This window comes from Typopeltis vanoorti, chromosome 10 (assembly GCF_054136105.1).
Source record: "Typopeltis vanoorti isolate ZY-2024b chromosome 10, IOZ_Tvanoo_1.0, whole genome shotgun sequence".
In the NCBI taxonomy this organism is placed as follows: Eukaryota; Metazoa; Arthropoda; class Arachnida; order Uropygi; family Thelyphonidae; genus Typopeltis; species Typopeltis vanoorti.
This window is the reverse complement of record NC_143558.1, coordinates 51,194,164-51,221,214: the sequence shown is the minus strand read 5'-3', so window position 1 is coordinate 51,221,214 and position 27,051 is coordinate 51,194,164. Positions and strand designations below refer to the sequence as shown.

The 27,051-nt window shown below is 34.9% G+C and overlaps 1 protein-coding gene across 1 annotated transcript in view; it reads right to left on the bottom strand.

Moving 5' to 3' along the window:
* Nucleotides 1–27,051, bottom strand: part of LOC150102413 (calmin-like) — a 291,766-nt gene that overhangs the window by 255,294 nt on the left and 9,421 nt on the right. The window contains exon 2 of the mRNA XM_090399572.1: nucleotides 11,837–12,233. Within this exon, the coding sequence (XP_090255698.1) occupies nucleotides 11,837–12,074 (238 nt within the window). The 5' untranslated portion in view covers nucleotides 12,075–12,233. The remainder of the gene's footprint in view (nucleotides 1–11,836; nucleotides 12,234–27,051) is intronic.

Genomic DNA, 27,051 nt, shown 5'->3' with positions numbered 1-27,051 from the left:
GGATGAGAGGATGCACAAGGTATGTTTTCCAGGTGGTAAAATGAGTAGAGTGATTGAGACATTGGATATGAGGAAGGAGCAAGCAAAAGAGTTGATGGTTTTAATAGGTATGAATGACTTGACAGAAGACAAAGAGCACATCAGAATGGATATCAGGAGGCTGCTTAGACAGATAAAAGGGAATAGTGTGACAGGAAGGGTAGTAAGCATGTTGCCCAGGTATGACTGTGGTGAGATGAGGCAGAGAACAAGGATTATGAATGGTATATTGGCTGAAATGTGTGAGGAGAGGGGAGTATAATTTGATAATGTGTGGAATGAGTTTGCAAGATGAAGTGAGCTGTATGGGAGCGATGAACTGCATTTGAGTGGTTATGGTGTGAGTCATTTGAGGCCTGGCAATTTGTGTGACAGGTATGAACCATTTATACATCTTGAGTAGGATTTAATATAATTTCCCTCCAAGATTTTAAGAGATACTATAAAGGCTTTTATTATATGAGGATATGGTGGATCAAGGAGACGAGGCAGACTGTTAAAGCATCAAAAAATGGAATGGCTTGCCCTAGTGGAATGGTAATAGAGATGTTCAAGTATGGTGGTAGTGAAGTACTACAGGTCCTGATAATGATATTCAAGAAAGTGATTGCAGATGATGATATCCCTTATAAGTGGAAGTTGTCATATACAGGGTGTTCGGGATAAATTTGACAGTTTCGTAAGGAAAAAGAAAATCTTCTTTGTATCTATTAAATTTAATGAATTGACAAAAAAACATTACAGGCAGAGTTAATTACAATACTATCAACAAGATTTACTCAAAATAACCACCATTAGCATCGATCACAGCTTCAATTCTGCTTCGGAACCTCGAACAAGCTGATGCTACAGTCTCCCTGGGAAGGGCCGCAAAAACTGTTTTAATTTTATCCATTAACTGGGCTTTTGTATTACTGGAAGTGCGATTGGTGTCTTTTTCAACTGCGCCCCATACAAAATAATCCATGGGGTTAAGGTCTGGGGAGTTTGGAGGCCAAACATTTGGACTGGTGAAGTCGTAGAAATTTTCAGACAACCATTTTTGACTTTTCCCAGAGGTGTGGCAAGGGGCCGAATCCTGCTGCCATACATACGGCCTACCATTGCCTACCCTTGTTATCCAGGGCTTGATTACAGTTAGCAACTCCACGAACAAAGCCCGAATTCCAATGCCAGGGTTCTTCAACACCTGTTCCTGCAGATTTGCGAGGAATTCTGCTGTACGAACGCAATCAGATCGTCTGCTAGGGATCTTTCTTCTTGCTACATCCTCGTAGTCACCATTGCAAGTCTCTAGTTCATGCCTGATTGTTTTTACTGTATTCAGGGAGCATTGGGCAGCAGTCGTAATATCCTTATTTTGATGGCGGGCACGAATCATCATGATGCAAGTCATTCTCTTCCATGATTCAGGTGGGTTCCAGCTATCCATCCTTTCTGACATCTTGTATGTGAATGAAGAAGGGTCCAAACTTTTAAATGAAGAGAAGTGTGTGTTAATACATGTAACTTACGGAAAAATATAATTAATTATAAATATGTCAAATTTATCCCGAACACCCTGTATAACATCCATCCATCCATAAGAAGCACAATAAGAAAGACCCCAAAATTATGGAGGAATAAGTGTCACATGTTTGGTCAGGAGGATATTTAGTCGAATCATGAGGGAAAGAACAGAATTTAAGACATCTCGAATAATATTGGAGGAACAATCTGGTTCCAAAGCAGGAAGATCTCGCATCATATTTTCTTTACAAAAAATGTCTCGGAAAAAAAAAAAAGCTTGCTAAGAATAAAGAGCTCCATTTAATTTTTCTAGATCTAAAGAAGGCTTATGATACCATCCCAAGGAAGACAATGTAGCAGGTATTGAAAAAAACAAGAATGGATGAAGGAACAGTAGAAATGGCAAAGAGGATGTACAAGGGATCTAAGTCTGCTTAAAGATTGGTAACAAACTTTCAGAAGAATTTACTACTAGCAAGTGGCTTAAGTATGAATGTTTTATGTTGCCAACATTATTTAAGATCTACATGAATGCAGCCCTGGAGGATTGGAATAGATAATGCCATGGAATGGATATATCCATAGGAGCCCAAGTCCAACATTCTCTTCTTTTCGCTGATGACCAGGTGATCCTCACACAGTATAAGGAGGATGTAAAACATCAGATGAGAATATTGTTGGATACATATAAACACTGGGGCATGAAAAGTAATTTGTTAAGAACCAAATAGCGAGTAGTTGGAGGTGACAATGCAACAAATCTTGAGTTAAAGGTGAGAACTATAAAATCAGTGGATGCCTTCAAATATTTTGGCTCCATAATGAATAAGTCCAGCCAATGTGAAACGGACATAGCATTTCAAACAGGAAAAGCAAGACCGACTGATTTTCCCTTTGTCATTTCCGACCATAGGAGACTTTGTAGGCATTTCCCAGAAAGTATTCCTGGTGAGATTTTTACAGGGTAGTACACCACTGCTTTCCCAAACCCCCCCAATTTTATCTGGGCTCGGGACTGGCATATGGCTGGGATGTATTCATGACTGTAATCCATGTGTGTTCACAGGACTGGTTTGCCTGTTCTGGGGGACGAAAATCCCGAGTTTCTGGGTGAAAAAAAGCCCTACTTCTGTATGAGACCAGCTAACTCTCCTTTAGTCAAAAGAGACCAGATAAAGGTTCCTCACGTCACTGACAGGAATCGAACCCGGGTCTTTCCAACCAAAGGGCTTCATCTATACTGACTGAGCTACAGAGGCTCTGGACAAGCAAGAGAAGCTATTATAACCATGAATGGTACTTTATGGAGTAATAAGCTCTAGGAAAACTAAGAAGATGCTGTATCATGTGATTTACAGAGAGTATAATGACCTATGGATGTGGGTGTTGGACACTCATTAACAGCCAGAGGAGACAAGTAGAAGTTGTGAAAATGGATTAATTCAGACAAAGTATGACAGCTACCCATAAGAATCATCTGGGAAATGCATATATTCAAACAGAGATAAAAGTTGAACAGCCTGTATAGAGAGGATAGAGGCAAATGCTTTGAAGTGGTATGGACATGTCCAGAGAATGAGAGAAGAACAATGACCCTCGAGAATTATGAAGTAGTCATCCCCCCACCCCCTAGAAGGAGAAAAAGAGGATGACCAAGGGCTACATGGAAAGGGATCAGTGTAAGAGCAATGGAGAAAAGAGGATTAAGGAATGAGGACCAGAGGAATCATACAAAGGAAAATCTGAGAACAGGCAGCTGCAGACAAGTGGAGAAGCCTAAAAGAAGAAGATATTTTAATAAAGTTTGTCAATCTAAGGCATGGTTTGATGAGACTGTGTGTGTGTGTGGTGTGTGAGAACACCCACCATGGGTCTTTTTATCCCATAGAGTTCTAGTGATAATAATAATAGACATCTATATAGATGCCATTAAATTTTGTTTTGAAATGAACACACCCTCCGCTCTCCAAAAATGATGCACATATTTTCCCAGGTGTAACATCATATAGTGTCATATAGAATGAGGTGCCCAATAGGAGACCCCAGAAAAAATGTTGAATGGCTATATATTTACAAAAGAGAAGTGTGAAGACATTTCAAAAATCTTGGCTGCCTAATTATTAAAAATGAAAAAAGTTATTAAATTCTATTGTTGGTTTACAATCCATTTCTAAAAATAGATTCCTTGTGCTATTTTTGTGTATTAAAATATTAATACACAAAATTTGATTTTGCCCAAAAATAAATTTGTGCATTAATATGTTAGATTCAGATTGAAATCTGGCTCACTTTTTCAAGGATTAGCTCAGACTAAATATTTTACCCCTGCAGGTTTCTGGCCATGCAATATAAACAGAGGGCTGCAGAATTACAGATTGCAGAATTGATTTATAGGTATCCAAATCAAATTCTACAAATCAACAGAGTTATGCACAATAATCCAGACTGGACTGCATCAAGCCTTATAAAGAGGGATATCACTTGTTATATCTGCTTATCAGGGTGTTCTTCAACATCAAAGGAATTATTATTACTATTATTATTATTAATAACATCTGACCTCCATGGAGTCAGAGACTCATTGTGGGGGGTACAACACTATTGCACACAATGTTCATCCAACCATGCCTTGAACTGATTCAATGTGTCTACATTCACAACACATTCAGCAATGCATTTCACTCACTAACCCTCTCCATGAAAAGAACCTCTATGTATGGAGAGCGGCTTGTGAGAGTGGTCTATGCATGGAGACAGAAAATTCTATGAGTTATTTTGCCACTTTTACAATATGTCGTCTTCCCAATGATGCCAAATTGAGGATGGATATTCATCAGCTGGGTAATCTTCCCCAATTCATTCCCAATATTATTTATGTATAAACTTAAAAGCAGACATAAAAACCAAGCTCTGTATCACATAATCAGTCACCTGCTTTCTTCATTACTCTGCTCTACCATACACTATTGTTTGATATTTGTCTATCAGTCATCCTCTTATCCACATCATCAGCTTCATATCCATCTGTGTTTGCTCTAATTGACAACAGATTTCAGTGTGGTATCTTGTCAAATGCTTTTATAAAGTCCAGCAATTTCGTGATATGGTAATTTCTTTTATCTGTTCATAATAATAAATGTGGTAATCTCAAACATATTGTAACTTACAAAATCACAGGAGGGAAGAAAATCTTTCTGAGAATCACTGCAGCAGGGGCATATATTACAACCAAATGCTGTAAGTTGTGCCACTAATCTATGTTGTTTTATACTTTATTTTACTGTTGGACCATGATAACTATCTAGAAATTATGATTAGGGGATTATGACTAGACCATGATGACTAGCTATCTCAGAAAATATTCATCAGTATTGTAATAAAATAACTGGATAGATGATTGCTATATAAATACCTTTGAAATTCACATTTATCTGTCCTATTATTATCTTCTAGAATTCTCATATAACTTACTCCTATTTCCATCTAGATAACATTGGCTTAACCAACCTTTGTTTTAAATGATATCTCCCATATGTTTTCTGTTTCTTCACTTAGTTTTCAAAGCAGCTGGTAAGAATGGAGGCATTATGTAATAATAATAAGGTCGGTCTTTCTGTGTTCACCTGCCTGTTAATGGTTTGTTGAAAAAAAAGTGTCCACGATAAAGCCTCAGGACACTAAAAGTAAATCTGCTATGTTCACTTTAGTAGACAAACTTAAAATGATGATTAAATATTAAGATTAAAAAACAGGTTTAACAAAATTATTTTAATTAAATTCAATATCAGCAACTTTACAATCTGTGACAGGTAGCATGACCATGATGCAGTGCCCAACATTAAAAAAAAATTAAATAAAAACTCTGCAGAGAATATAAAACATAAATTAAATTATAAGTACATAGAGCACAGAATAAGGAATAATAAATGCTTAAGTGTGTGTGTGTGTGTGTGTGTGTGTGTGTGTGTGTGTGTGTGTGTGTGTGTGTGTGTGTGTGTGTGTGTGTGTGTGTGTGTGTGTGTGTGTGTGTGTGTGTGTGTGTGTGTGTGTGTGTGTGTGTGTGTGTGTGTGTGTGTGTGTGTGTGTGTGTGTGTGTGTGTGTGTGTGTGTGTGTGTGTGTGTGTGTGTGTGTGTGTGTGTGTGTGTGTGTGTGTGTGTGTGTGTGTGTGTGTGTGTGTGTGTGTGTGTGTGTGTGTGTGTGTGTGTGTGTGTGTGTGTGTGTGTGTGTGTGTGTGTGTGTGTGTGTGTGTGTGTGTGTGTGTGTGTGTGTGTGTGTGTGTGTGTGTGTGTGTGTGTGTGTGTGTGTGTGTGTGTGTGTGTGTGTGTGTGTGTGTGTGTGTGTGTGTGTGTGTGTGTGTGTGTGTGTGTGTGTGTGTGTGTGTGTGTGTGTGTGTGTGTGTGTGTGTGTGTGTGTGTGTGTGTGTGTGTGTGTGTGTGTGTGTGTGTGTGTGTGTGTGTGTGTGTGTGTGTGTGTGTGTGTGTGTGTGTGTGTGTGTGTGTGTGTGTGTGTGTGTGTGTGTGTGTGTGTGTGTGTGTGTGTGTGTGTGTGTGTGTGTGTGTGTGTGTGTGTGTGTGTGTGTGTGTGTGTGTGTGTGTGTGTGTGTGTGTGTGTGTGTGTGTGTGTGTGTGTGTGTGTGTGTGTGTGTGTGTGTGTGTGTGTGTGTGTGTGTGTGTGTGTGTGTGTGTGTGTGTGTGTGTGTGTGTGTGTGTGTGTGTGTGTGTGTGTGTGTGTGTGTGTGTGTGTGTGTGTGTGTGTGTGTGTGTGTGTGTGTGTGTGTGTGTGTGTGTGTGTGTGTGTGTGTGTGTGTGTGTGTGTGTGTGTGTGTGTGCGTACCTGCTGCTCAGTTAATTACTAATAGAGAAAACAAGCCTTAACAAACAGAAGCCCTATCAATATAAGCTAGCTATTTTTATTATAAGTATTGAATAGAAAATACATGCAGTTTTCAGTATTATTAGGTTTTTTGTGACATTTCACTTACTTTTTAAGTTACTGTAATTTGAGATTATTAAAATTTCAATTCATCATTGTCTATTCCTGGTATGTGCCTTCAAGGGGATGCAAAATACTGTGATTATTCATCATAATTGACATTTTTCTGCTAATTTCTTATGGACAGCCTTCTTCAAACTGGTCTGTTCTTTGTTATTAATTATTTAATTTTTTTTTTTTTAATTCTTACATTTTCTATCTTCTAAGGCCCTACTAGCAAACAACCCATCTATATCTTGGCTTTCCAATGGTCTTTTTCCTGCCAGTTTTACTTCAAACTCATGTTTAGCTAGTGGAAATGATGAGATATATAATCATTGAGAAAAATAAAAGTCAAGTTTCTGTTAGGAAAAATTGTGTTCTCTGATGATTAGAAATAGATTTTTAATGAAAACTGGAACTGAGACTATACATATCTGAAAGGTTGATCTTACAAACTATGAGAGATTATTATTATTACATGGCATCCTACATGGTAGATGATCTTCACTGCTCTGAAGCCTTAACCCTTGCTCTGGGAACCATCTTTGTTTCCCAGAGCAAGGCTTCTGTCCTCTTCCCACCCTTCAAAGGTATGCCAACACATACTTCAGAGATCCATACCTCCTCCATCTTAGGGTAAAGCAGTTCTGCAGACTGGCTGCCAGTTAGCATATGGGACTAAACCAGATGGTAACACATATTTTAGGAGGCTTCCTGATCATAAGCATATAATCTCACTGCCAGGTCATATCTGAAAGGAGTCCATGTAATGGTATGTGAGGGGCACTGTCGAGGCCATGTTGTGGTTGGAAACTGAATTCTCTCTGTATAGGCAACGTCCAAGAGTCTATTTTCTCCCACTGCATATTTCCCTTCTCTTTTTCTCTTTAATTTTTGTAACTTTAAATATGAAACTAAGTTCAAAATAGATACAGCATCTCTGTGGTTCAACTAAAAAATAAACCTCCCTCTAAAATTCCAAAAAAAAAAGGTTTTAACTCAAAAATCACACAAAAAATCTTTCACATTCACTTTACCAACATCTACAGAATCAACAGTAACTTAAATGATATGCATCATCATCATCATGTTCAGTCATCCAAACCTGATGTTCTGTTTCAGATTGAACCTCAAACCTCAAATTTCTACTAAATCAACAGCTCATCTTAACTGTCCAAATCACACCCTATATGATTTCTGTCATAAGAGAGATACTTGTGCTTTTGTGCATCCTCTTCACTCATCCAAAACTCTAGATCTTTTCTTAACTAGTTCTCCTTCCAGCTACTCTGTTCAGCTGTCTGCTCCTCTTGGTAATTCAGACCAAATCTTATCCAAGTTTCATCTCTGGTGGAACGTCCAGCCATCCACAACCTTGCATACTCTGGCATTACAACAATGCCAAGTGGGAGGACTTGGGTGACTTCTACTCCTCTTTTCCATGGTCAGACTACTGTTTTCATTCTTCAGATCCAGATACTTGTTGTGATCTTGTTACAGAAATAATCCATATTGGAATGGAAACTTTAATTCCTCACTCCGTTCAGATTCCTCAACCCATATCTAAACCATGGTTCTCCAAAAAAAAGTGTTTCACAAGTGTCTTGAGACCAAAACACCACTTTATTCACAGCCTACACAGGCATCCACAACACTTGTAAAATCACCATTTAAAAAGGGCAAAGTCTAAATTCAACAAGAATAAATGCAGAAACTTGTTGCTTGTGTCACCGAAAGTTGCTGCTTCTGGGCACTAGTCAAAGCCATTGGGATCAACTTTTATCCATCTGTACTTCCTCCTCTATACCACCCTAACGATATCATTGTAACATCACCTAAAGACAAGGCTGATGGTCATTTTTTTTTTTTTTTGGCTTTGTTCTTTTCTTCCAACTCCTGCATAGCAAATAACTTCCTTCCTTGCCTAGAACATTGCATCTCATGCCTCCTGTGACGTTCCGCCAGAAAGACATCAGAAGAATCTTGAATAACTTGGATACTACAAAGGCAGCCTGTCATGATGGAATTTCACCCATTGTACTCAAGAGATGTGCTGCTAAACTAACACCTGTTCTCTATCATTTATTCACTAAACTGCTCAACTAGTATCCACCCTTTAGCATTTAGCATAGAAGAAAGCTCATATACAGTCATAAGGTCAATAAGGTAATAAATGTTTACCATCAAGCTATCGATCTATTGCACTCAAATCAGTTTTGTCTAAAGGAATGCAGACGGTTATCAACTTAACTTCTTCAACACCTTGAGAACTGCTATCTAATTAGTGATAGCAGTTCTCACCAATGGATCACCAATTTTCTTTCAGATTGATCCCTACATGTAATGGTGGATGGTGTTCTCTAATCAGACTTTCCTATCAATGCCAGTGTCCCTCAGGACTCCATCATTTCTTCCACCCTCTTTCAGATTTTTATAAATGACCTGCTCTAATTGATTGTAAATCTTATTCACAGTTTTGCTGATGATAGCACACTTCATTCGTCAAATTTCATATGACAAGTCATGCAGTGCTTAAACATTTGAAGTGTCAAGATCTTCTATAATAAGTACCCTGAACACTGATCCCCACAGTATTCTTGATTGGAGTGAAAACAACCAACTCAACTTCAATGCTTCCAAAATGCAGTTTTGCTTGTTTTTTACATAAAAAAGGCCTCAAATCTTCTCTACTTACTTTTGATAATACTCAGCTCAACAGAACAAGAACAATTGTTGGAAGTTTATTTTTCACTTGGTTAGACTATAATAAATTTTAATCCTTTATCCAAGTGTAAGCAAACAAAGTTTGTGCCTGAAAATATCTTCAGGACTGGGGTAAGGTAGTGCAACACCAGGCAACTCCGAGCAAAGGTGGACCTGCCTTAGTATCTCCACGGTTGGATCTGCCTCCCACTAACGAGACCTCGATAAAGGTTGAAACCGGTTTGGGTAGTGTCCCTTCCCTTAATGCATAGCAGTATACATGTCCGCAAGGAGATGTGCTTTGCATTATGGGAGATACTGAGACAAGGAGTGATGAGAGCTCGGTCCACCTTTGCTCGGGGTTGCCTGGTGTTCTATTACCTTACCCCCAGTCCTGAAGATATTTTCAGGTGCAAATTTTGTTTGCTTACACTTGGATAAAGGATTAAATTTATTATAGAACAAGACCAAATCTCTCTCTTCTTGGACTGACTCTAGTCCAAACCATTCCTGGCACAATCAATAATTATAATTATTATTATTATTATTATTATGTGAGACCTCAAAGGACTCATTAAGGGAGAGCACATTACTCAACTCTCCATCTCCACCACTTAATCACTAACTACACCAAACTGCCACTACCATCATCATCTACACATAATGCCATCTACTGCCTGCCATCACTAGTATTTTTTGTCTGTAAATTGCATGCATTCTCATGGCTGACTTGTCTGTACATGGGATGAAAAACCCTAACACCTCAAGTGATCAAATGATCATGTTCCTTCTATGGCATCAAAGTTTCCCAAAAAACTTGGCTTCCTTTTCCAGTCAAGATGGTACTTTTCTGCCAATCAGTTACTTACTCTGTATAAATCCCAATTCCAACCAATAGAATACTGCTCTCCTGTATGAGGTGGTGCACCTAAAACCTCCATAAAAATTCTTGATGCTGTTCAGAAAACAACAGTTCAGTTGATAAATGATACTTCTCTCAAAGGCTCTCTTCAGCCACTTTCCCATAGAGGATCAGTTTCTGCATTGTCTCTTCAACAGATATTTCTATGGCCATTATTCAGAAAAACTAACATCCATTATGCCTCCTATTTCTGCCAGATCTACAGGAACTCATGCTACACTACTCAACATTCTTTTACAGTCAAACTGCATACTCACTAAACCTGCTACTCCCAGTTATTTTTCGTTCCTTCTCCCTCATGAAGCATTTCCAAAAGACCATAATCATCAACAATTTACAAAGAATATCAACAGATTACTCTATTCCTAACCATATCCTCACATGGCAACCATTTGCTATAGGCTCTTTTGCCTTTCATGTGCAAGATAAATATATTAAAAAAAAATCCAAGTTCAGTAATCATCACAGGAGGCTTTGCTATACCATTACTCAAATATTTCTGTTTGTTAACCGGAAGTATTCTCTAGTCAGTTTGCATGTTTTGCTGGAGAGGGAAAATAAAAAGCAAATTTCTGGAAGGAAAATCCTGTTACCTTCATACACCACCTTCAATTAAAAATATCCATATAAAGAATATTTGTTCCTTATCCAAACAAAAAAGGTGTTGCACATTGTTCTTCTAACTGCATTATAAACACATAAAATCCCTTTTCAAAACTATAAAATTATCTACCAGCACACCTCACTTGAAGACTTCCTCAAGTATTACCATTAAGTTTGAATTAATTATGATTAGTATACCATCTGATATGTTTGCGCGGTTAGGATACTGGCTTTGCGCTTCGCAACCATATGCCTGGGGAAGGAGTGTCCTAGATTCGATTCCCGTCAGAGACGTGAGGAGCTGAAGGATCTTCCTCAGCCATAGCCAAGTTAGCGTCTTGGGCATGGGCAGGAGGGTTTTTTCTGCCAGTTTATCTGGCATTTTTCATCCCGCAAGCAGGCAAACCGGCACCGTGAACACACACGGATACAGCCAAGAATACCTTGAAGCATAAGAGTGACCATTCTATCCTCGTATTTCGGTTACGAAATCCAAGAATGCTTGGAAGATTGTGGGCCTTAAAGGCCTGTTAAAGCCATTGGGATAGATAGATAGATACCATCTGATATGGAGAACTTCCAATTTAAAATTCTTCTTGAAAATAATATGATATCCTTATTATTATTATTATTATCATCATCATTGTCATCACGCCTCTGTATCTTGCAAGGCATAATACACAGTTCGAGAACCACATCCTTAAAGCATCATATGCTCATCCCTAATTCTAACTTTTTTTGTTCTCCTTAGGATGCTATAAGTAAAAGTAATCTAAAAAACAGTCACACAAAAATATAAAGTGAAAAAGGAGATGACAATAGTCCACAAAGATTTATGTATAATAATTTAGAAAATTATTTTACCATCACAAAATTATATTCTTTGCACATTATAGAACAAGATTCTAAAATATTGTTCCTATAGTAAAGAATCCAATTAAGTATCTTAATTTTATCTGTGTTTGTTATTAACTGCTGTATAAAATATATCTATATAAAAAAAGCAAACGATACAGTATCGGGAAGCAGCACTTTCAAAATATAATTTTAAAATTTCAAAATGATACAAATAATGTGTTACATACCTGCCAAATGTTGTATGGTTTGTCTAAACTCCAGTTCCTTTTCATCTACATAATCCTGAGATTGAGCAGCAACAATTTCAGCTGTTGTCAATCCCTGCTGTTCATGAGGCTCTTGTCCTTCCACCCATCTTGAACTCCATGGATATACTGGAGTTGCTGCATCTTCATCTTGGGCATCATCCTGTTGCTGCTGCCGCTGCTGTTGCTGCTGCTGCTGCCACTGATGCCAAGATGTCATTTTTTATTCTTTATCAACTAAATAATTAGCTGCCTGAAGACACTAAGAAGTTCTCAACCATACTGAAGAAAATAGAGATGGAATGTCTCGCTAAAGAGACAAACCTCTGCAATTTTTATTCAGACATTACTTATTTTTATATCTGTATGTAACTGGCAGCTGTAAGTAAAAATAAAAACAAGTTCAAGATATAAATGCAACAAATAAGAAGAGAGATACATGGAAACTCTTTGAAAATAAAAGTTAAAGCGCACGCACGCACACACACACTGTCCATGCGCACATATATAAACAAATTCTAAATACATCAAAAGAAATCTAAAAACAATATATTAGCTACATGAATCATATGAATAGTCTTCCCTCATGTAGAAAACCTGCCTTAGACTGTCCAAAGATCCAATCAGATTCCTATCAACTAGATTTAAGATGTATGAAGCAGTGAATCAATGCCAAGATAAAAGATGAAAATGTTCCATGAATTAATTAGCTACTGTTAATTAATTAATGGAATGAACCCAAGATTCCTGAACCTGCATACAGAAATATTCTTCTTCTTCTTCTTCTTCTCTCTTCCATCACCTATATGGATGATGATGAGGCCAAATGAACTCTTTCCACTTCTGTCTGTCCCGGGACAGTCAGAACAATTTCGTCCAGTTTGGTGTCGTTTGTTGTAATTTGGTTTTCAGGCCCTCTTTTATTTTGTCTATCCATCTAATTCTGGGCATCCTTTGGATCTTTTACCTTCCATCGTTGTATTCAGGGCTTTAAATGGTAGTTTTTTCCTGTTCCCATTCTGGTCACATGGCCAAACCATCACAGTGTTCTTTCTTGGATTTTGTCTATTATTGTTATTTTTTATTCATTTATTCATACAGAAATCTTACTGAGAGTTTATCCTGCAGATTTGTTGTGGTCTTTGAGGCCATGGTGACCACATCTGTTATTAAAACTTATTGTTCTTTAAATCTCTTACTCTCTCTCTCTCTCTCTCTCTCTCTCTCAGTGTCCTAACATATATCAGATCTTCTGAGTCCATTAACTGCCACCTAGAATTAGCAACTCATTATGTAACTGAAAGATCAGGTATATCCTAAAGGTTAATATAGCATATTGTGCTTCATACATTGAGTTTGAGTTTATTTTTAATTATGATCATGATTCTAAAATATTTTATCATCTCTTAAATTGTTTCTCCACTCATTGAAAAAAGTTAAGAGTAACAGAAACCAAATGCTGTTTAGCATTAATTAAACTGAGAGATAGTACATATGATGTGTTTATCTTAAAGGCAAAAGTAGAAATGTAATTAGAAGCACAAGGGTGTGCTGGAAAGTTGTGATAATTACCATGAAGGATTTGAGGTAGAACCATGTAACTTACACATTATTCAACATATTCCCCAAGAAATGTTATATACTTCACAATGCTGCTGCATCATTTGCAATCCTCTGAGAAAAAAGGCTTTTCCTTCTTGCACAAATTGGTCTATTTTTATTCTAGGTGTTCATCACATCATCTCACCCTCCCCCTTCATATTTAAAATGTATTTAATGCTGTAAGAGTTGAAAGAAAACTTTCAACAGATTTATCCGTTGAAAGTTTCACTGATTCAATGATGAAAGATTTATTCTTTCAGCACTGGCAAATGACCACAATAAATTGTCTAGTTCACAGTAAAAATATGTTAACATCCTCAATGAAACTGATCAGAATTCTGGAATATATATATACGGAATATTATAAATTACATGTATAATTTTATTTTGTCAATAATTTTTTTTTAAATATTCTTTCTTAAAAATTTATTTCACAATATGCATGCAATAACAAATTTCAAGAACACTATATAAATTATGTAAAAAATCACCAAACACACATTTTTTAATCTATATGAAAATAGATGAAAAACATGATAATAATGGACACATGTAAGTAGAAGCTAAAAATCATGCAGACATTCTCACTTCACCTGATATCTTGTATTTTAAAAAAGAAATATGAATTCTAACAGATAGTTGTTATTATTATTATTATTATTATTATTATTATGGCTATCTATATGGAGTCAGTAGACTCATCACAAGAGACCCAAACTATCAAAATAATATCTATAATATCTCTTCTTGAATTCATTTACAGACGAAGAACTCACAACTGAGTCAGGCAATGCATTCCACTCATTAACCACCCTCTATGTGAAAAACCTCATTCTCACACCCTTGTTAACCACACTTTTCCTTAATTTCCAGGGATGACCTCTTGTTCTTCCATCACTGTCACACAGCTGAAACATTTCCCCTGCATCAATCTTATAAAAACCTTTTAGTAATTTAAATGTTTCCATCATATCCCCCCCCTTCTCTGCCTATCAACCAACCTCTGCAATCCACAAGCTCTCAATCTATCAATGTAGGGAGCATTTTTTACATCACTCACCAACTTAGACACTCTCCTCTGAACCCTCTCCACAACCTCCTCATCTCCAAGGAATCCAGGTGACCAGACCTGAGCACAGTAATCCAAATGTGGAAGTATCAACACTTTATATAGGGGAATAATAACCTCTTTATCTCTGGATGTTGGTGGGTTCCTCAATAACCAAGTAATCCTATATGCAATCTTGGACACACTAGCAATGTGTCCCCTGAACTTCATCTCCCTATCCACCAACACCCCTAAGTCCCTAGCCTCATTAATCTCTTGGAGTACCATTCCATCAGAGTAGTACACAGCTAGTAATCTTTTAATCCCAAAATGCATAACTTTACACTTTTCTACATTGAAATGACATTCATTACCTTTTGACCATTTTGCCAGCTTATTTAAATCATCCTGCAAACTCTCAACATCAGCTTGATTTTTTATTGCGCTACCCAACTCTGCATCATCAGCAAACAACTGAATATCTCCCTTCAAGCCATCTCCTATATCATTTATGTACAAATTAAATAACAGTGGCCCAAACATAGAGCTCTGAGGCACACCACTGGTCACTTACTTCATCCTGGACTCTGCTCCTCCATACACCACCTTCTGGTATCTCTCCCTGAGCCATTCTCCTATCCATATCACCAGTTTAGTATCCATCCCAATCTGCTCCAATTTGCGCAACAGTATTCCATGGGGTATCCTGTCAAAAGCCTTAGCAAAATCCAGAAGTACCACTGTGTAGTCATTTCTCCTGTCCAACTCAGATGTCATTCTATTATAAAAAGTTAATAAATTGCTAAGGCAGGATCAACCTTTAACAAAACCATGTTGGCCCCTATAGAGTATCATATCCTGATCCACCCATTCTTGAATTTTGTCTTTAACCAACTTTTCCAATACTTTTACCACCACTCCCGAGATGGTAATTGGTCTGTAATTAATTACCGCAGTTTTAGAGCCACCTTTATGCAAAAGAACTACTTTGCCTTCCTTCCACTCCCTAGGGACCATACCAAAGTTCAAACTTAAGTTAAATAACCAAGTAAGTTATAAGTACTTTACTCTGTATGTATAATAATTCTTCTTTGAATCTTACAAAGTTTACTTAAAAAATATCAGTTATAATCTAACAAAAAAACTATAAAATGTGATTCCTGTTTTATTAGAGTAATATTTTAAAGTGACTCTATTAAAAAACAATCAAGTTAACACATATAATGCTCTCATTTAAGTATATATATCATCATAAAATTCATAATATTGATAACTATTTCTGTTTAATGCATTAACATCCTCAATGAAACTGATCAGAATTCTGGAATCTACTGAATATTATAAACTAAATGTATAATTTTATTTTGTAAATAAATTTTTTTTAAATATTTTCTTTCTTAAAAATTTATTCCACAATTGCATGCAATAACAAATTTCAAGAACACTATATAAATTATATAAAAAATCACCAAACATACATTCTAGCATACACAAATTCCATCTGACAAAGAATTTTAACAGAATACATTTAAACTGCAAAATTGGATCATTTTACTTAGTGTTATAGTGGTAATTAATTCTATTATATATTAAATTAAAATAATCATTAATTGCCTGTCACTATTATTTTTGGATTAAATAAATAAATAAAACTTCATGCTGTACTGCATATTTAAAACTGGTTGGAAGAGAAAATCACATTTTGGAAGAATCATTACACTGAGAAAAATGTAAAGAGATATACAGTGACCAAAAACAAATTGCTTCTAAAAATAATGCTACACGTACCACCAAATATCCAAGAAAATTATTCTATTTATGAAACACACTCTAGATCTGATGAGGCAATCCTCTCCTACATCCAAGTAACTATTTTTAGAAACAGCTGCCTAAGCAACTAAGATGAACTCTAGTTCAAAGTGCTAGAAATTTCAATGAATAAAAGATATCTGCCAATTTCTTTTCAAGATGGATTTTTTTTTTTTCTAATGAATTACATTAATAGTGAGAACATTAGGTTTTTCAGTATAAATGATTTAAGTCTGCAAGTTTTAAACAAAGAGGAAATAAAAAAAATTCTGAGATTTCAAATTTTATTTTTGTGTATAATTTTTTTAATACTACTAGGTTTATGATATAAAGTAGTTCTATGCAATTATTTTGATAAAGAATTCAGGCAACTTTAAAGACTATGTGATTAAAGGAAATGAACTTACTATACATAAGGAGTACACGATGGATTTAAATAAGATAAGATCTCTAGCATATGACCAATGAAAAGCTATATCTAAGATGTGTGTTCAACGGATGATGAAGAAGGAATTTAAAGGCACTTAATTTTTAATTCCGTAAGTCAAAGTATTATATAATGCTTACAGCTAGGGAAAAATAAATAAATAAAATTTAAAAAAAAAAAATAATAAATATATATATATATATATATATATATATATATATAATTAAAAATTATATATTAAAAGTTAAGTATATATATATATTTGCATATATACAATTTTACAGTGGCAGTTTTTTTTTTTTTTCAGGAGTCTTTGCCATTTCCTGCCTTCCCAATTTAAAAAGAAATTCATGTGTAAATAACTGGATTAATTAAACTGATAAACATAAATAAGTTATTAATATCATAATGTTAGTCACAATATTCAGGGTCATTACCATGGCTGGAATTACACATAAGATAAACAAGCAGCAATTTAGGACCTCTCATCATTACAAAGAACTCCAAACTCTTAACCTAAAATGTAGTCAGTAGAGGTTGGAACATCTTAATAGCTTAGGACCACAGCAACCTTAATCCGGCCCTGACCATCACTGACATTTTCTCATTGAAAGCAAAAAATAAAGTGGTACCCATTTCAATTTTTACTTTAAAAAAAAAAAGTAATAAACCATCATTCAGGTTACTTTGTGATTGCTGATGAGGTAAGGAGCATCAACGTCATATTAATGAAACTTTAAAGACATTATTTGCTACACTGTATATATTTAAAATACTACCAAATTAAATTAAATTAAACTGTTTCTATAATTAACTTTTATCATTAACTAGTGCAAGTAGTTAGGTGCACACATTAAGCTATACCAGAGCCTGCATCTTAGCTCCTCATCTCATATACCATGGCAGCTCTATGTCCCTAAATCTCAATATACCAACAAGAAATGAATATTTTTATGAGACACAAAATTCTCTCTCTCTCTCTAGAGAACACACACACACACACATACATACTCAAAATAAGATAGCTTTTTGTCTTTAATAAGTCAATCAATTTATCAATATATATCAGAGTTAAAACTTCATATTTTTATTTATACTGTGTTTTCATAACCTGTAACTTTTTGCACCATGAATAATTTCTCATTAATCATTTTCCACTTTATTATATTCTTCCATATATTAATAAGAACAAAATCCTTAGGTACCAAGGTTATAAGTCTAAGGCTTTGTATTAGCACCTTAACCACAACTCCAGTCTGTTTGTCTCGAGTTGTGATGAAGGTGCTAGAGAGGTTAGTTAGGACCAAGATTCAGAATTGGGTTGCATGGGTTTGTTAGAGATTTTGCAATCATATGCACTTGCTGATTAAGCAAGTAAGGGGGGGGGGGGGTTGTCAATTCAATGGTGCGAAGTGTGAGGTTTCAAATTTGGGTAGCAAAAATGAAATATAGAGTACAGATGTAGTGGAAAAATCTTGGAGGAGGCAGAGAAGATGAGAGATCTCCCAGATCTCTCATCTTCTTCAGAGATTGTGGAAGGGCCTAAAGTTCTGAGATAAAATTGTGAGGACAGCCCAGTGGATAATGGGAATGATGCAGATTGTAAAAGTAAAGATGTTATGTTCCATTGTATAAGGCTTTGATCAGGCCATATATGAATTACTGTGCTTGGATTTAGTCACCTGGTTTTCAAAAAAATTAAAATGTTCTGAAAAGGGTCCAGAGGCAACTGACAGGTAATTTCTGGTCTCTGGAATGTTGAGTATGAAGACAGGTTGAGAAGATGCAGTTTACACAGTAGATAGGAGGAAGAGGGGGTGATATGACAGGGACATACAAGTTGGTAAGAGGTATTATCAGATTGATGTGGAGGAGGATTTACCTAAAATTAGTAAGGGGGGGGGGTTGTCAGGGTGAATATAGGGAGAAAATGAGGTCATCCCTGTAAGCTGTATAAGAGAGTGTGAGCAAGGGGGGGGGGGGGGTGAGGAGCAGGTGTTTTGCATAGAGTGGTTAGTGATTGGAATGCATTGCCTAAGAGTGTGGGCAGTGCAGAGACAGGGAATATATTTAAGGCATGGTATTATAAAACTGTGTGTGTGTGTGTGTGTGTGTGTGTGTGTGTGTGTGTGTGTGTGTGTGTGTGTGTGTGTGTGTGTGTGTGAGTGAGTGAGTGAGTGAGTGAGTGAGTGACAGTGGGACCTCCAATGATGAGCCTTGACTCCACAGAGGTTTGATAATAATAATAATAGTAACCTAGTAATATCATTACCTAAAATATGGGGCTCCACATTAGTTATAATAATGCGGAGTCCCACACTTTGGAGACTGGTGCTCAAAGTTATTTAGGGGAGTCCCTATTCAATAAAATGAAAATATTTGTTACAATAATGAATATTTTCACTTTCAATGTCCCCATAAATTCTTGGTTTCAGGTTTCTACACATCAAAAAGAAAAAGGTACCTGATTATTTACATCAGACATAGGCCTGATTGTGGACTGTGTCCAGTCCCAAACAAAGGTTGCTTGTACATAATTTAACAGCATCATACACTTGTTTAGTTTTGAAGTATTTTATGGTACAATAAGCTCTGAAGCGCAAATATAAAAACTCTACTGAATGCATTAAAAGTTTGTTTTCACTTACAGCTGTGATGTCACATTACCATATGACTTTTCTCCTTCTCCTTCCCCTCCAACTATTATTCTAGAAAATTTTAGCATAAGTCTGCTGTTTTATTCTAGCAAAACTGTAGAACCTCATTTGAATCTCATTTTTTAAAGTAAAATTTAGTATGCATTAATTAAAAAAATTAAGTTTGGTTAAGTTTTAATTTATTTGTTTGTGTGAAGTAATGTCCTTTATGGCTGAATATTCAATAAATGTTCACATTAAAAAAAAAAAAAATTGTGTAAAATGCCCTGCGGTGCAACCTCCATTATCAGACAATGCAGATAGCAAACAATCGCATGCATTGCAAATGCAACCATCTATTTTCTAAAGGAACACACCAAAAATAAATGCATACTAATTAATTGATTAAAACACGGACAACTATAATTAGTATGGACTTAAGTCAGAAAATGAAAGTTTTCACTGAAGATTGTGAAAAACACATAAATCTGTTTAAGTTGAAAACCTTTATCACCTAAAATGTTTACAAAGTTTGAACAGTGTTTCAATTGCCTATATTCATTAATTCTCTATACATATACTAATGACCTCTTTTGCATTTTTTAAAAAATTTTTCTAAAAATGGAAAAACATGCAGTCTCATTAAAGGATTTCGTGTTATTTAGAATTTTAGTTACCAATTGATGGTACATTGGCAGAAAATGCAGCGCTAAGTGTGTGGACAGGACATTATCAGAGATATAATATAAAAAAAGCATATGTTTCATAATAGAATTCTTAGAGAGTGTAATTATTCATTGTTACAACAACCGACTATAAAGCCATTTCTGACTAAAGTAATTTTGTTTTGCCTATTCCCACATGATAAGATGAATGAAATTAAAATGAATGAAAAAAATTTAATGTTGAGATCTATATTCCAAATTTCATTGAGCTCCTATATTCCAAATTTAACTGAATTCCTGTATTAAATTCCATTCAGAAAGACCATAATTACTGCTTTGTATAATTAAAAAAAAAAAAAAAAAGGTTTAGAAATTGGGTGTGCGAGTGTGTGTGGAATGGAATAGCTTGACAAATTTTTTAAGGATAGCAAATACTGAATTTCAATAAAATCTGTCCACAAGAACTAGGAATAACTTACAAACAAAATTAATCTAAATAAGTGCTTGTGAATTTTGTGAAATGCACAAAAGCGAATCCAGTTCCATCAGGTGTCACTATACAAGGAAATGCAATTATGAAATGCGCTTTTTTTTTTCTTTAAATTAAAGGTAAGCTAGCTGGTCTCACAGGATAATGGCAACATTTTTTCTTCAAGAAATTTTAGTCCTGCAAAACACACAAATTGGCCTAAGAACACACATAATGCATTGGCCTCATAGCCAATCAGAGCCCCCAATTTTGCTAAAAATGGGCATAATAAATTAAAATTGGCATTAGACAATTTATTTATTTATTTTGAAATCAAAATAGGGATGACTCAAATTGCTGATACAATTAGCAGAGTAGACATGGGCACTGCTCTACCACCGACAAGCTGTAGGTTGGAATGGCAATGTGCACAGGTGTTTGTGAATATATTTATTATTATTATTATTATTATTATTATACAAACACCTCCTTGAGTCAAGTGACTCATCGGGGGATTTAGATGATAAATAATCTATATTGACTGTGTGAGTCCAGCACCATATTGCTTATTGGAGGCTTCAAGTAGCTTTAAAAAGTTCTGTGTTTGGAGTCTTAGGTTCTTGAATAATCCCTTAACTACCCAAGGTACTAATATTATGCACACTGGGTACTGTTTTTTTTTTTTTCAATAAAACAGCAGGTACTCATTCTATGCTAACAGGAAAAACTGAAAATTAAAAGGATATGAAAAAAAACTAAAAGAATTATTTATTGATATTTGTACTTCATAATCTGAGAATGTTTTTGGAATAATAACTACAAATTAACACACAGTTGTTTATTAAGCACAAATTTATGGTACAAATACATATATAAAAAAATAAGTAAAATGAATACGATTTTTAATAAAAATTTAGATAGCAATAAAAAAAATGTTATGCAATAAATAGCTTAAGAGCAGACGCAGCAAAAATGTAATTTTTTTTAAATAACCAAGCTTATTTGTATACTAGGTAAGCGTGTAAAAAATTACTGAATATTAGAAATTTCTAAATATATCATCTATATATCATACAGCACTATTAACGGTATGCCGTACCGTTGAGTACTGTACAAAAAAATAAAAAATAAAAAAAGAAGAAAAGCACTGATTAAATTTATCCGAAAAATAAATAAAAATAAAATAAAAATAAAACAAAATTATAGTAAAGATTTTAACTTTCAAATTCCATGCAGCCAAGGCGAAATTACTAAATTAATATCTAAGGAACTAGCCTAAGGACTGGGGTCTTGATATAATGTTACCATACGCCCGTATTTATTATTATTATTATTATTACGTAACACCTCCTTTGTATTTTAAATGCCCTGTCCGTGTCCGTATAATTCGGTAAAATAAACGAAATATCCGTATTATTATTATTAAATATTAAATAAAAATATTAAATATAAATTATAAAATAATTTAAAAAATATTGTTATTATTATTATTTGTATAAAATGTAACAGGAAAAATAAATGAACACAAAACGATTTTCGCGGGAATTTTTCTTACATAGAAATAGGGGAATCACTGATCCAATTCCTGCACCTATGTCATCACTCCTCCTATTCCTACAGTTTCAGCTGTATTATGTCATGCATTCGGTGTTGTCGTGCACAGTTGTATTGTGAATATTCAGGTAAAATAAGACATCTAATTTTATAGGTATTTAAAATAATCCGTGATGTCAAAAGTTATCAAAAGAAAAACTTCATAAGAAAGTGTAATTTTAATACAGAATTACAAAATGAATTTAAATTTCTGAATCTAGAAATAGAGAATGAAGAAAATGACACTGTATTTTGTTCTTTGTGCAACAGTAAATTTCCGTTTTTTTTTTTTTGTTGTTGTTGTTGTCCGTATTTTCCTTTCATTAAATATGGTAATCCTAGATATATACACATATATAACAAAATTTAAACCAATTCATGACTGGTTTATAAAGAAATATTTATAATTATCAACCTGAAGCAAAGAAATCTAATGAATTTTTTTAATTTTCTAAACAAGTTTTCGATAGAGCCTTGTTTTTTTTTTTTTTTTTTTTTTTTTTTTTTTTTTTTTTTTTTTTGAATATTGGCAGGTGATTGGTCCTCTTGTATTATGGTTAAGTCTCATGCTGATATTTTGTCTTATATTTTGTTTGCTTTTAGTAACTTAAGAATTAATTTAAAGAATAAAATGAAAAAAAAAAGTATATGACCCACAAACGCACCAATCCATATTAGAAATATAACTGTCATACAACAAAACCCTGGAGAGAAAGAGGGAGAGCTTATCCAGTCATAAAAGCATCCAGAGTTCTCGGGGACTATGTACATATTTAAGCTTTTTTTCAGATCACGTACATCCTACAGCGTTACTTTTCTATACTGACAGCTACTTTCGAGATAATAATGCATCTGACTATCGCGGCAGACGTATCTGTCAGTAGTTTGAGAACCATGATAGTGTAATTGGTTATCTTCTTCATCCCCCAGATTTCAACCTATTTAACTTAGAATCTGTGCGATGTATGTGGAAGTAACATACTGACACGGAGTCCAATACCCTCATCACCAAAGAACCGGAGGCATTAGTGAGGGAGCGGCTTTCAAATTACCTCACATCCTTTTCTTCAGGTTTAAGCATGATAAGGCAACGTGTCTAATAAACACGACAAATACAGATAAAGGCAAAATGAATATATATTGACAATGTTCGCTAACGTTCATTTCAACCCCAAAATCTTTAAAATATAACAATGTGCCCGAAGACGGAGGTCTAGATCTCAAGAGGCAGATCCCTGTCCCTGGCACCGTTTCCATATCTGAGCAGGATTGAAGGTGTGGCCAGAGAGGCACTTGGCTCGGAAGCAAAACTAACAAGGATAGCAACAAAATGGAATGCGATAAATATTTTTGCTTGTTTGTTTGTTTCAATTAATTTAAGGATATAAAATTCACAGAAAAATAAAAACTAAAGGATATTTCAACAGATTTCAAATTATTATCAGTTTATGCATGTACTAATATTATTATGGGTTCAATCGAATTACAAAAATTAGCATATATAGTTTAGACTTGAAATATATAAAACATTCGAATATCAAGTCTGTCTCAAGAAAATTAAAAGTTTAAAATATTAAGAACTGTCAGTTTTGCCAAATACTACAAAGCAATGCTGAATCGCTTGTACAGATATTCGTTCAATATTGCTATATGCGATAATCGGATATAGCACATCAATGAAAGCCAAAAAATAAATAAATGAAATAAAATAATAATATTATTAATAAGCTCATGTTATTATGTACTGGACGTGAGATAACTTATATAATAGACAAATACACACTTCAATGAAAGCCAAAAAAAAAAAAATAAAGAAGAAGAAGAAGATTGTTTGTTGCTTTCTAAATTCTAAATCTCTATAAATCTATTTCTGTAAATCTATATAAATATATAGATAGCATCTATCGCATCTATCTGTGACTAATATGTGAATTTAAATATAGCCTCCTATTTGCTACCTTAAAGCTAGTTCCCTCCCACAATAATAAAAACAATTATTTCCACTCCCTCCACTTCATCACTATCATTTCAAAAGTTTTACTCCTCTCTGAAACTTTCGTGCTACTAATTCCTAATCTTTGAAAGTTTTCTCCCACATGCTTGGAGATAAAATTGTGCTATTGACTAAATAACACTGGTGGTGGATCCGGAAGAGGAGCATAGAGCAGTGGCATAGCTGAAGGACCTTCAAAGCTAGGTTACGGCCAAGTAGCTTAGCTTCTTATAAACTTAAACTGAGTGATGACAGGTATATTATCTTTTGGTAAGACCAAGTTTATCTGTTCTGCATGTGAAAAACTCTACCTCTTCAAAAAAAAAAAAAGGGGGGGGGACTAAATCATTATCCGTTTTTTTTTTTTTTTTTTTTTTTTTTTTTTTTTTTTTTTTTAAATCCAACATAAATATCCCTCACGCCTCACGTTCTAGAAAGGACAGGACGTGTCGCCACCGCGTCCGGAAACACATTAATTACACTAGTCAATAAATTTTTTGTATATTGAATAAAATAAAGAATAAAAAGGGTGGATTCTATGTACTTTAGGGTGTAAAAATGTAACTTCTTTTCTTTCAGCAGGTCAAGGTTATATGTCACAGGTATAGCAAGATATAAGTTTGGCTAAGAAGTTCGATGACAAAAATGATTTAAAAAAAAATAAATAAAAATAAATAATGCTCAACGAAGGGGAAAAAAGTATTTTGTAAAATGAATATAAACAGCCAATGTACACAGATTTAAAAGTACCGGTTAAGTACTTTGTTTCGTTTTGTTAAATAATTTCACGTGTCTCTTTTTCCATTTTCTGTGGTGTCATTTCTCCATTGCCATGTCCTATGAAAACCGCTCCCCCTTTTCATCACCTACTCTACCAAAGCGAAAAATAAAGTGAGAATAAAGTGACTATTCGTGATAAATTATTCCCAAAATGTATGAGAAGCATATATATATATTTTAAAAATCCTCAATTAAAGGAATTTTTTAGATTGCACATTTGGATTTGCTATCGGAAATACATCAGCATCATTAAATTTTTAGTTATCAACAAATGATTTTTAATCAGTGTCATCATTTAAAATATATTTTCTTTATTTTATTTGCTGATATTTATTTATTTATTTATTATTTTATAGAGTTTTGTATGAGCTATAACAGCAACAGTTCGAATTGATTGTGCTGCAATGTTATGATAAAGCAACCATGCGCTCATGAAAACAGGTGTTAAGAGCAGAGATCATTAAAGCAGAAACGACGGTTGTTTTATTTCCGCTGATAGATGCAGGACGGCCACGTTTTATATTCTGTAACTATTTGACTTTCATCCTCTCCCACTCCACGCGTCATGACTCTTCCGGTAACTCAACCCCCCCCCCCCCCTCTCCTCGTTAGCTTGCTCCTAGAGCAGCAACAGCGCAATTCATTCCGTACAGAAAATGGCTCTGATGCTGGGATGACCTACATTGAGACGGAAGCAATGCAACGTATTTATTACACTTATAGAAGTCATAACAAACATGGAAATAATTTGATTATCATAAAAAAATTCATCTTCCTATAACTCTGATTTAAACTGCTCTGTTAAAACTAAAATTGAAATCTCTAGACAATTTAGTAAAAAATCCAAATATCAAATTTTATCAAAATCCAGGAAGTCTGAGGAATATATATATATATATATATATATATACACACAACATAGGTTAAACCCGTTTTGAACCAAAACATTTATTTTGTTCCAATACAATTTCAAGAAATGTGTACGGAGATGCACTGAATTCAAACTGACTTACTAAAATGAAAACTGAGATGGCTTTACGAACAAATTGTGACAAAGAAATTGTGATTGAGAGAGAGAGAGAGAGCTCTGCATAGTTTAATAAAGCAATTGAGGTGCTTACGTATTCTGTGAAGCACACTACTTAAAATATGAGTCTATAAATACATTGCTGGTATAGGCTATAAATAGCAGATTTCTCCAGACGATAGTATTTGCTTTCAAGTGTGTTTGTGATAATGAGCAAATGTTGTGACTCGAGTAACTCCGAAGAGACAACCAAATTGTCGCCCTGCGACAATTTTCGAGATATCTGACCTTGGTCAGTTAGACCTTGATGTACTTGATCTAAAAATGGCCAAGTACATCAGTTTCTCCGGTATACTGAGATACACAGAACGATACGCAGAAGACGTTTGGCATGTGGTTGAAAACAGCTGATCGATGAGAGAAATAGAACAATTGCGAAATGCAATAAACTGGACAAATCCAATGATTATGATCGCCAGTGTGAAATCATCTTCTTATCGAAAGCTTGAAGTGGCTTGAGATCTTTGGTCTCTAGAGCAGATTTTGCAAATTAATTAATCCTATGTGCTATAGGTTATTTACAATACTGGTCTCGTAGCCTTTGTGGCTTCGGCAGTAAATCCAAAAGAAACGAGCAGACAAAAACATAGCGATAACAGCACGACGCCACAAACCTATCATACTTGGTCACAATAATACAAAGTGGGGGGGGGGGGGCCATTGACTGACTGTTTCATGCATATTTTCTTAGGACTGCTTATGCACTTTGAACGGTATAGCTAACCTCAACTTGGTCGGCAACAATGTTCCAACACTACACCAAGGCAAGTTCTTTCATATAGTTTCAGAACAATGTCGCCGTTTATATGTTTGTCCATTAATACTGTATAAGGCAATCAATGAACGTACAATGGATTGAATCTCATTGAGGATCTTTGGGATGCGGAAAGAACGAAATGTTTGTGACAGCAACAAATCGTCAGCAAATCTATCGAAACTACGGGAATAAACAGTATTTCATCCCCCATCTGGAATTCTGTCAAAGATCGGTAAGAATTTGTGAAGTTTTTCGAGACCCAGTGGAGTCGATGCCCAGCGTATCCAGCCTGTTAGGTGGTCCAATATGCGGGTGTCTCTAATAAATAGAC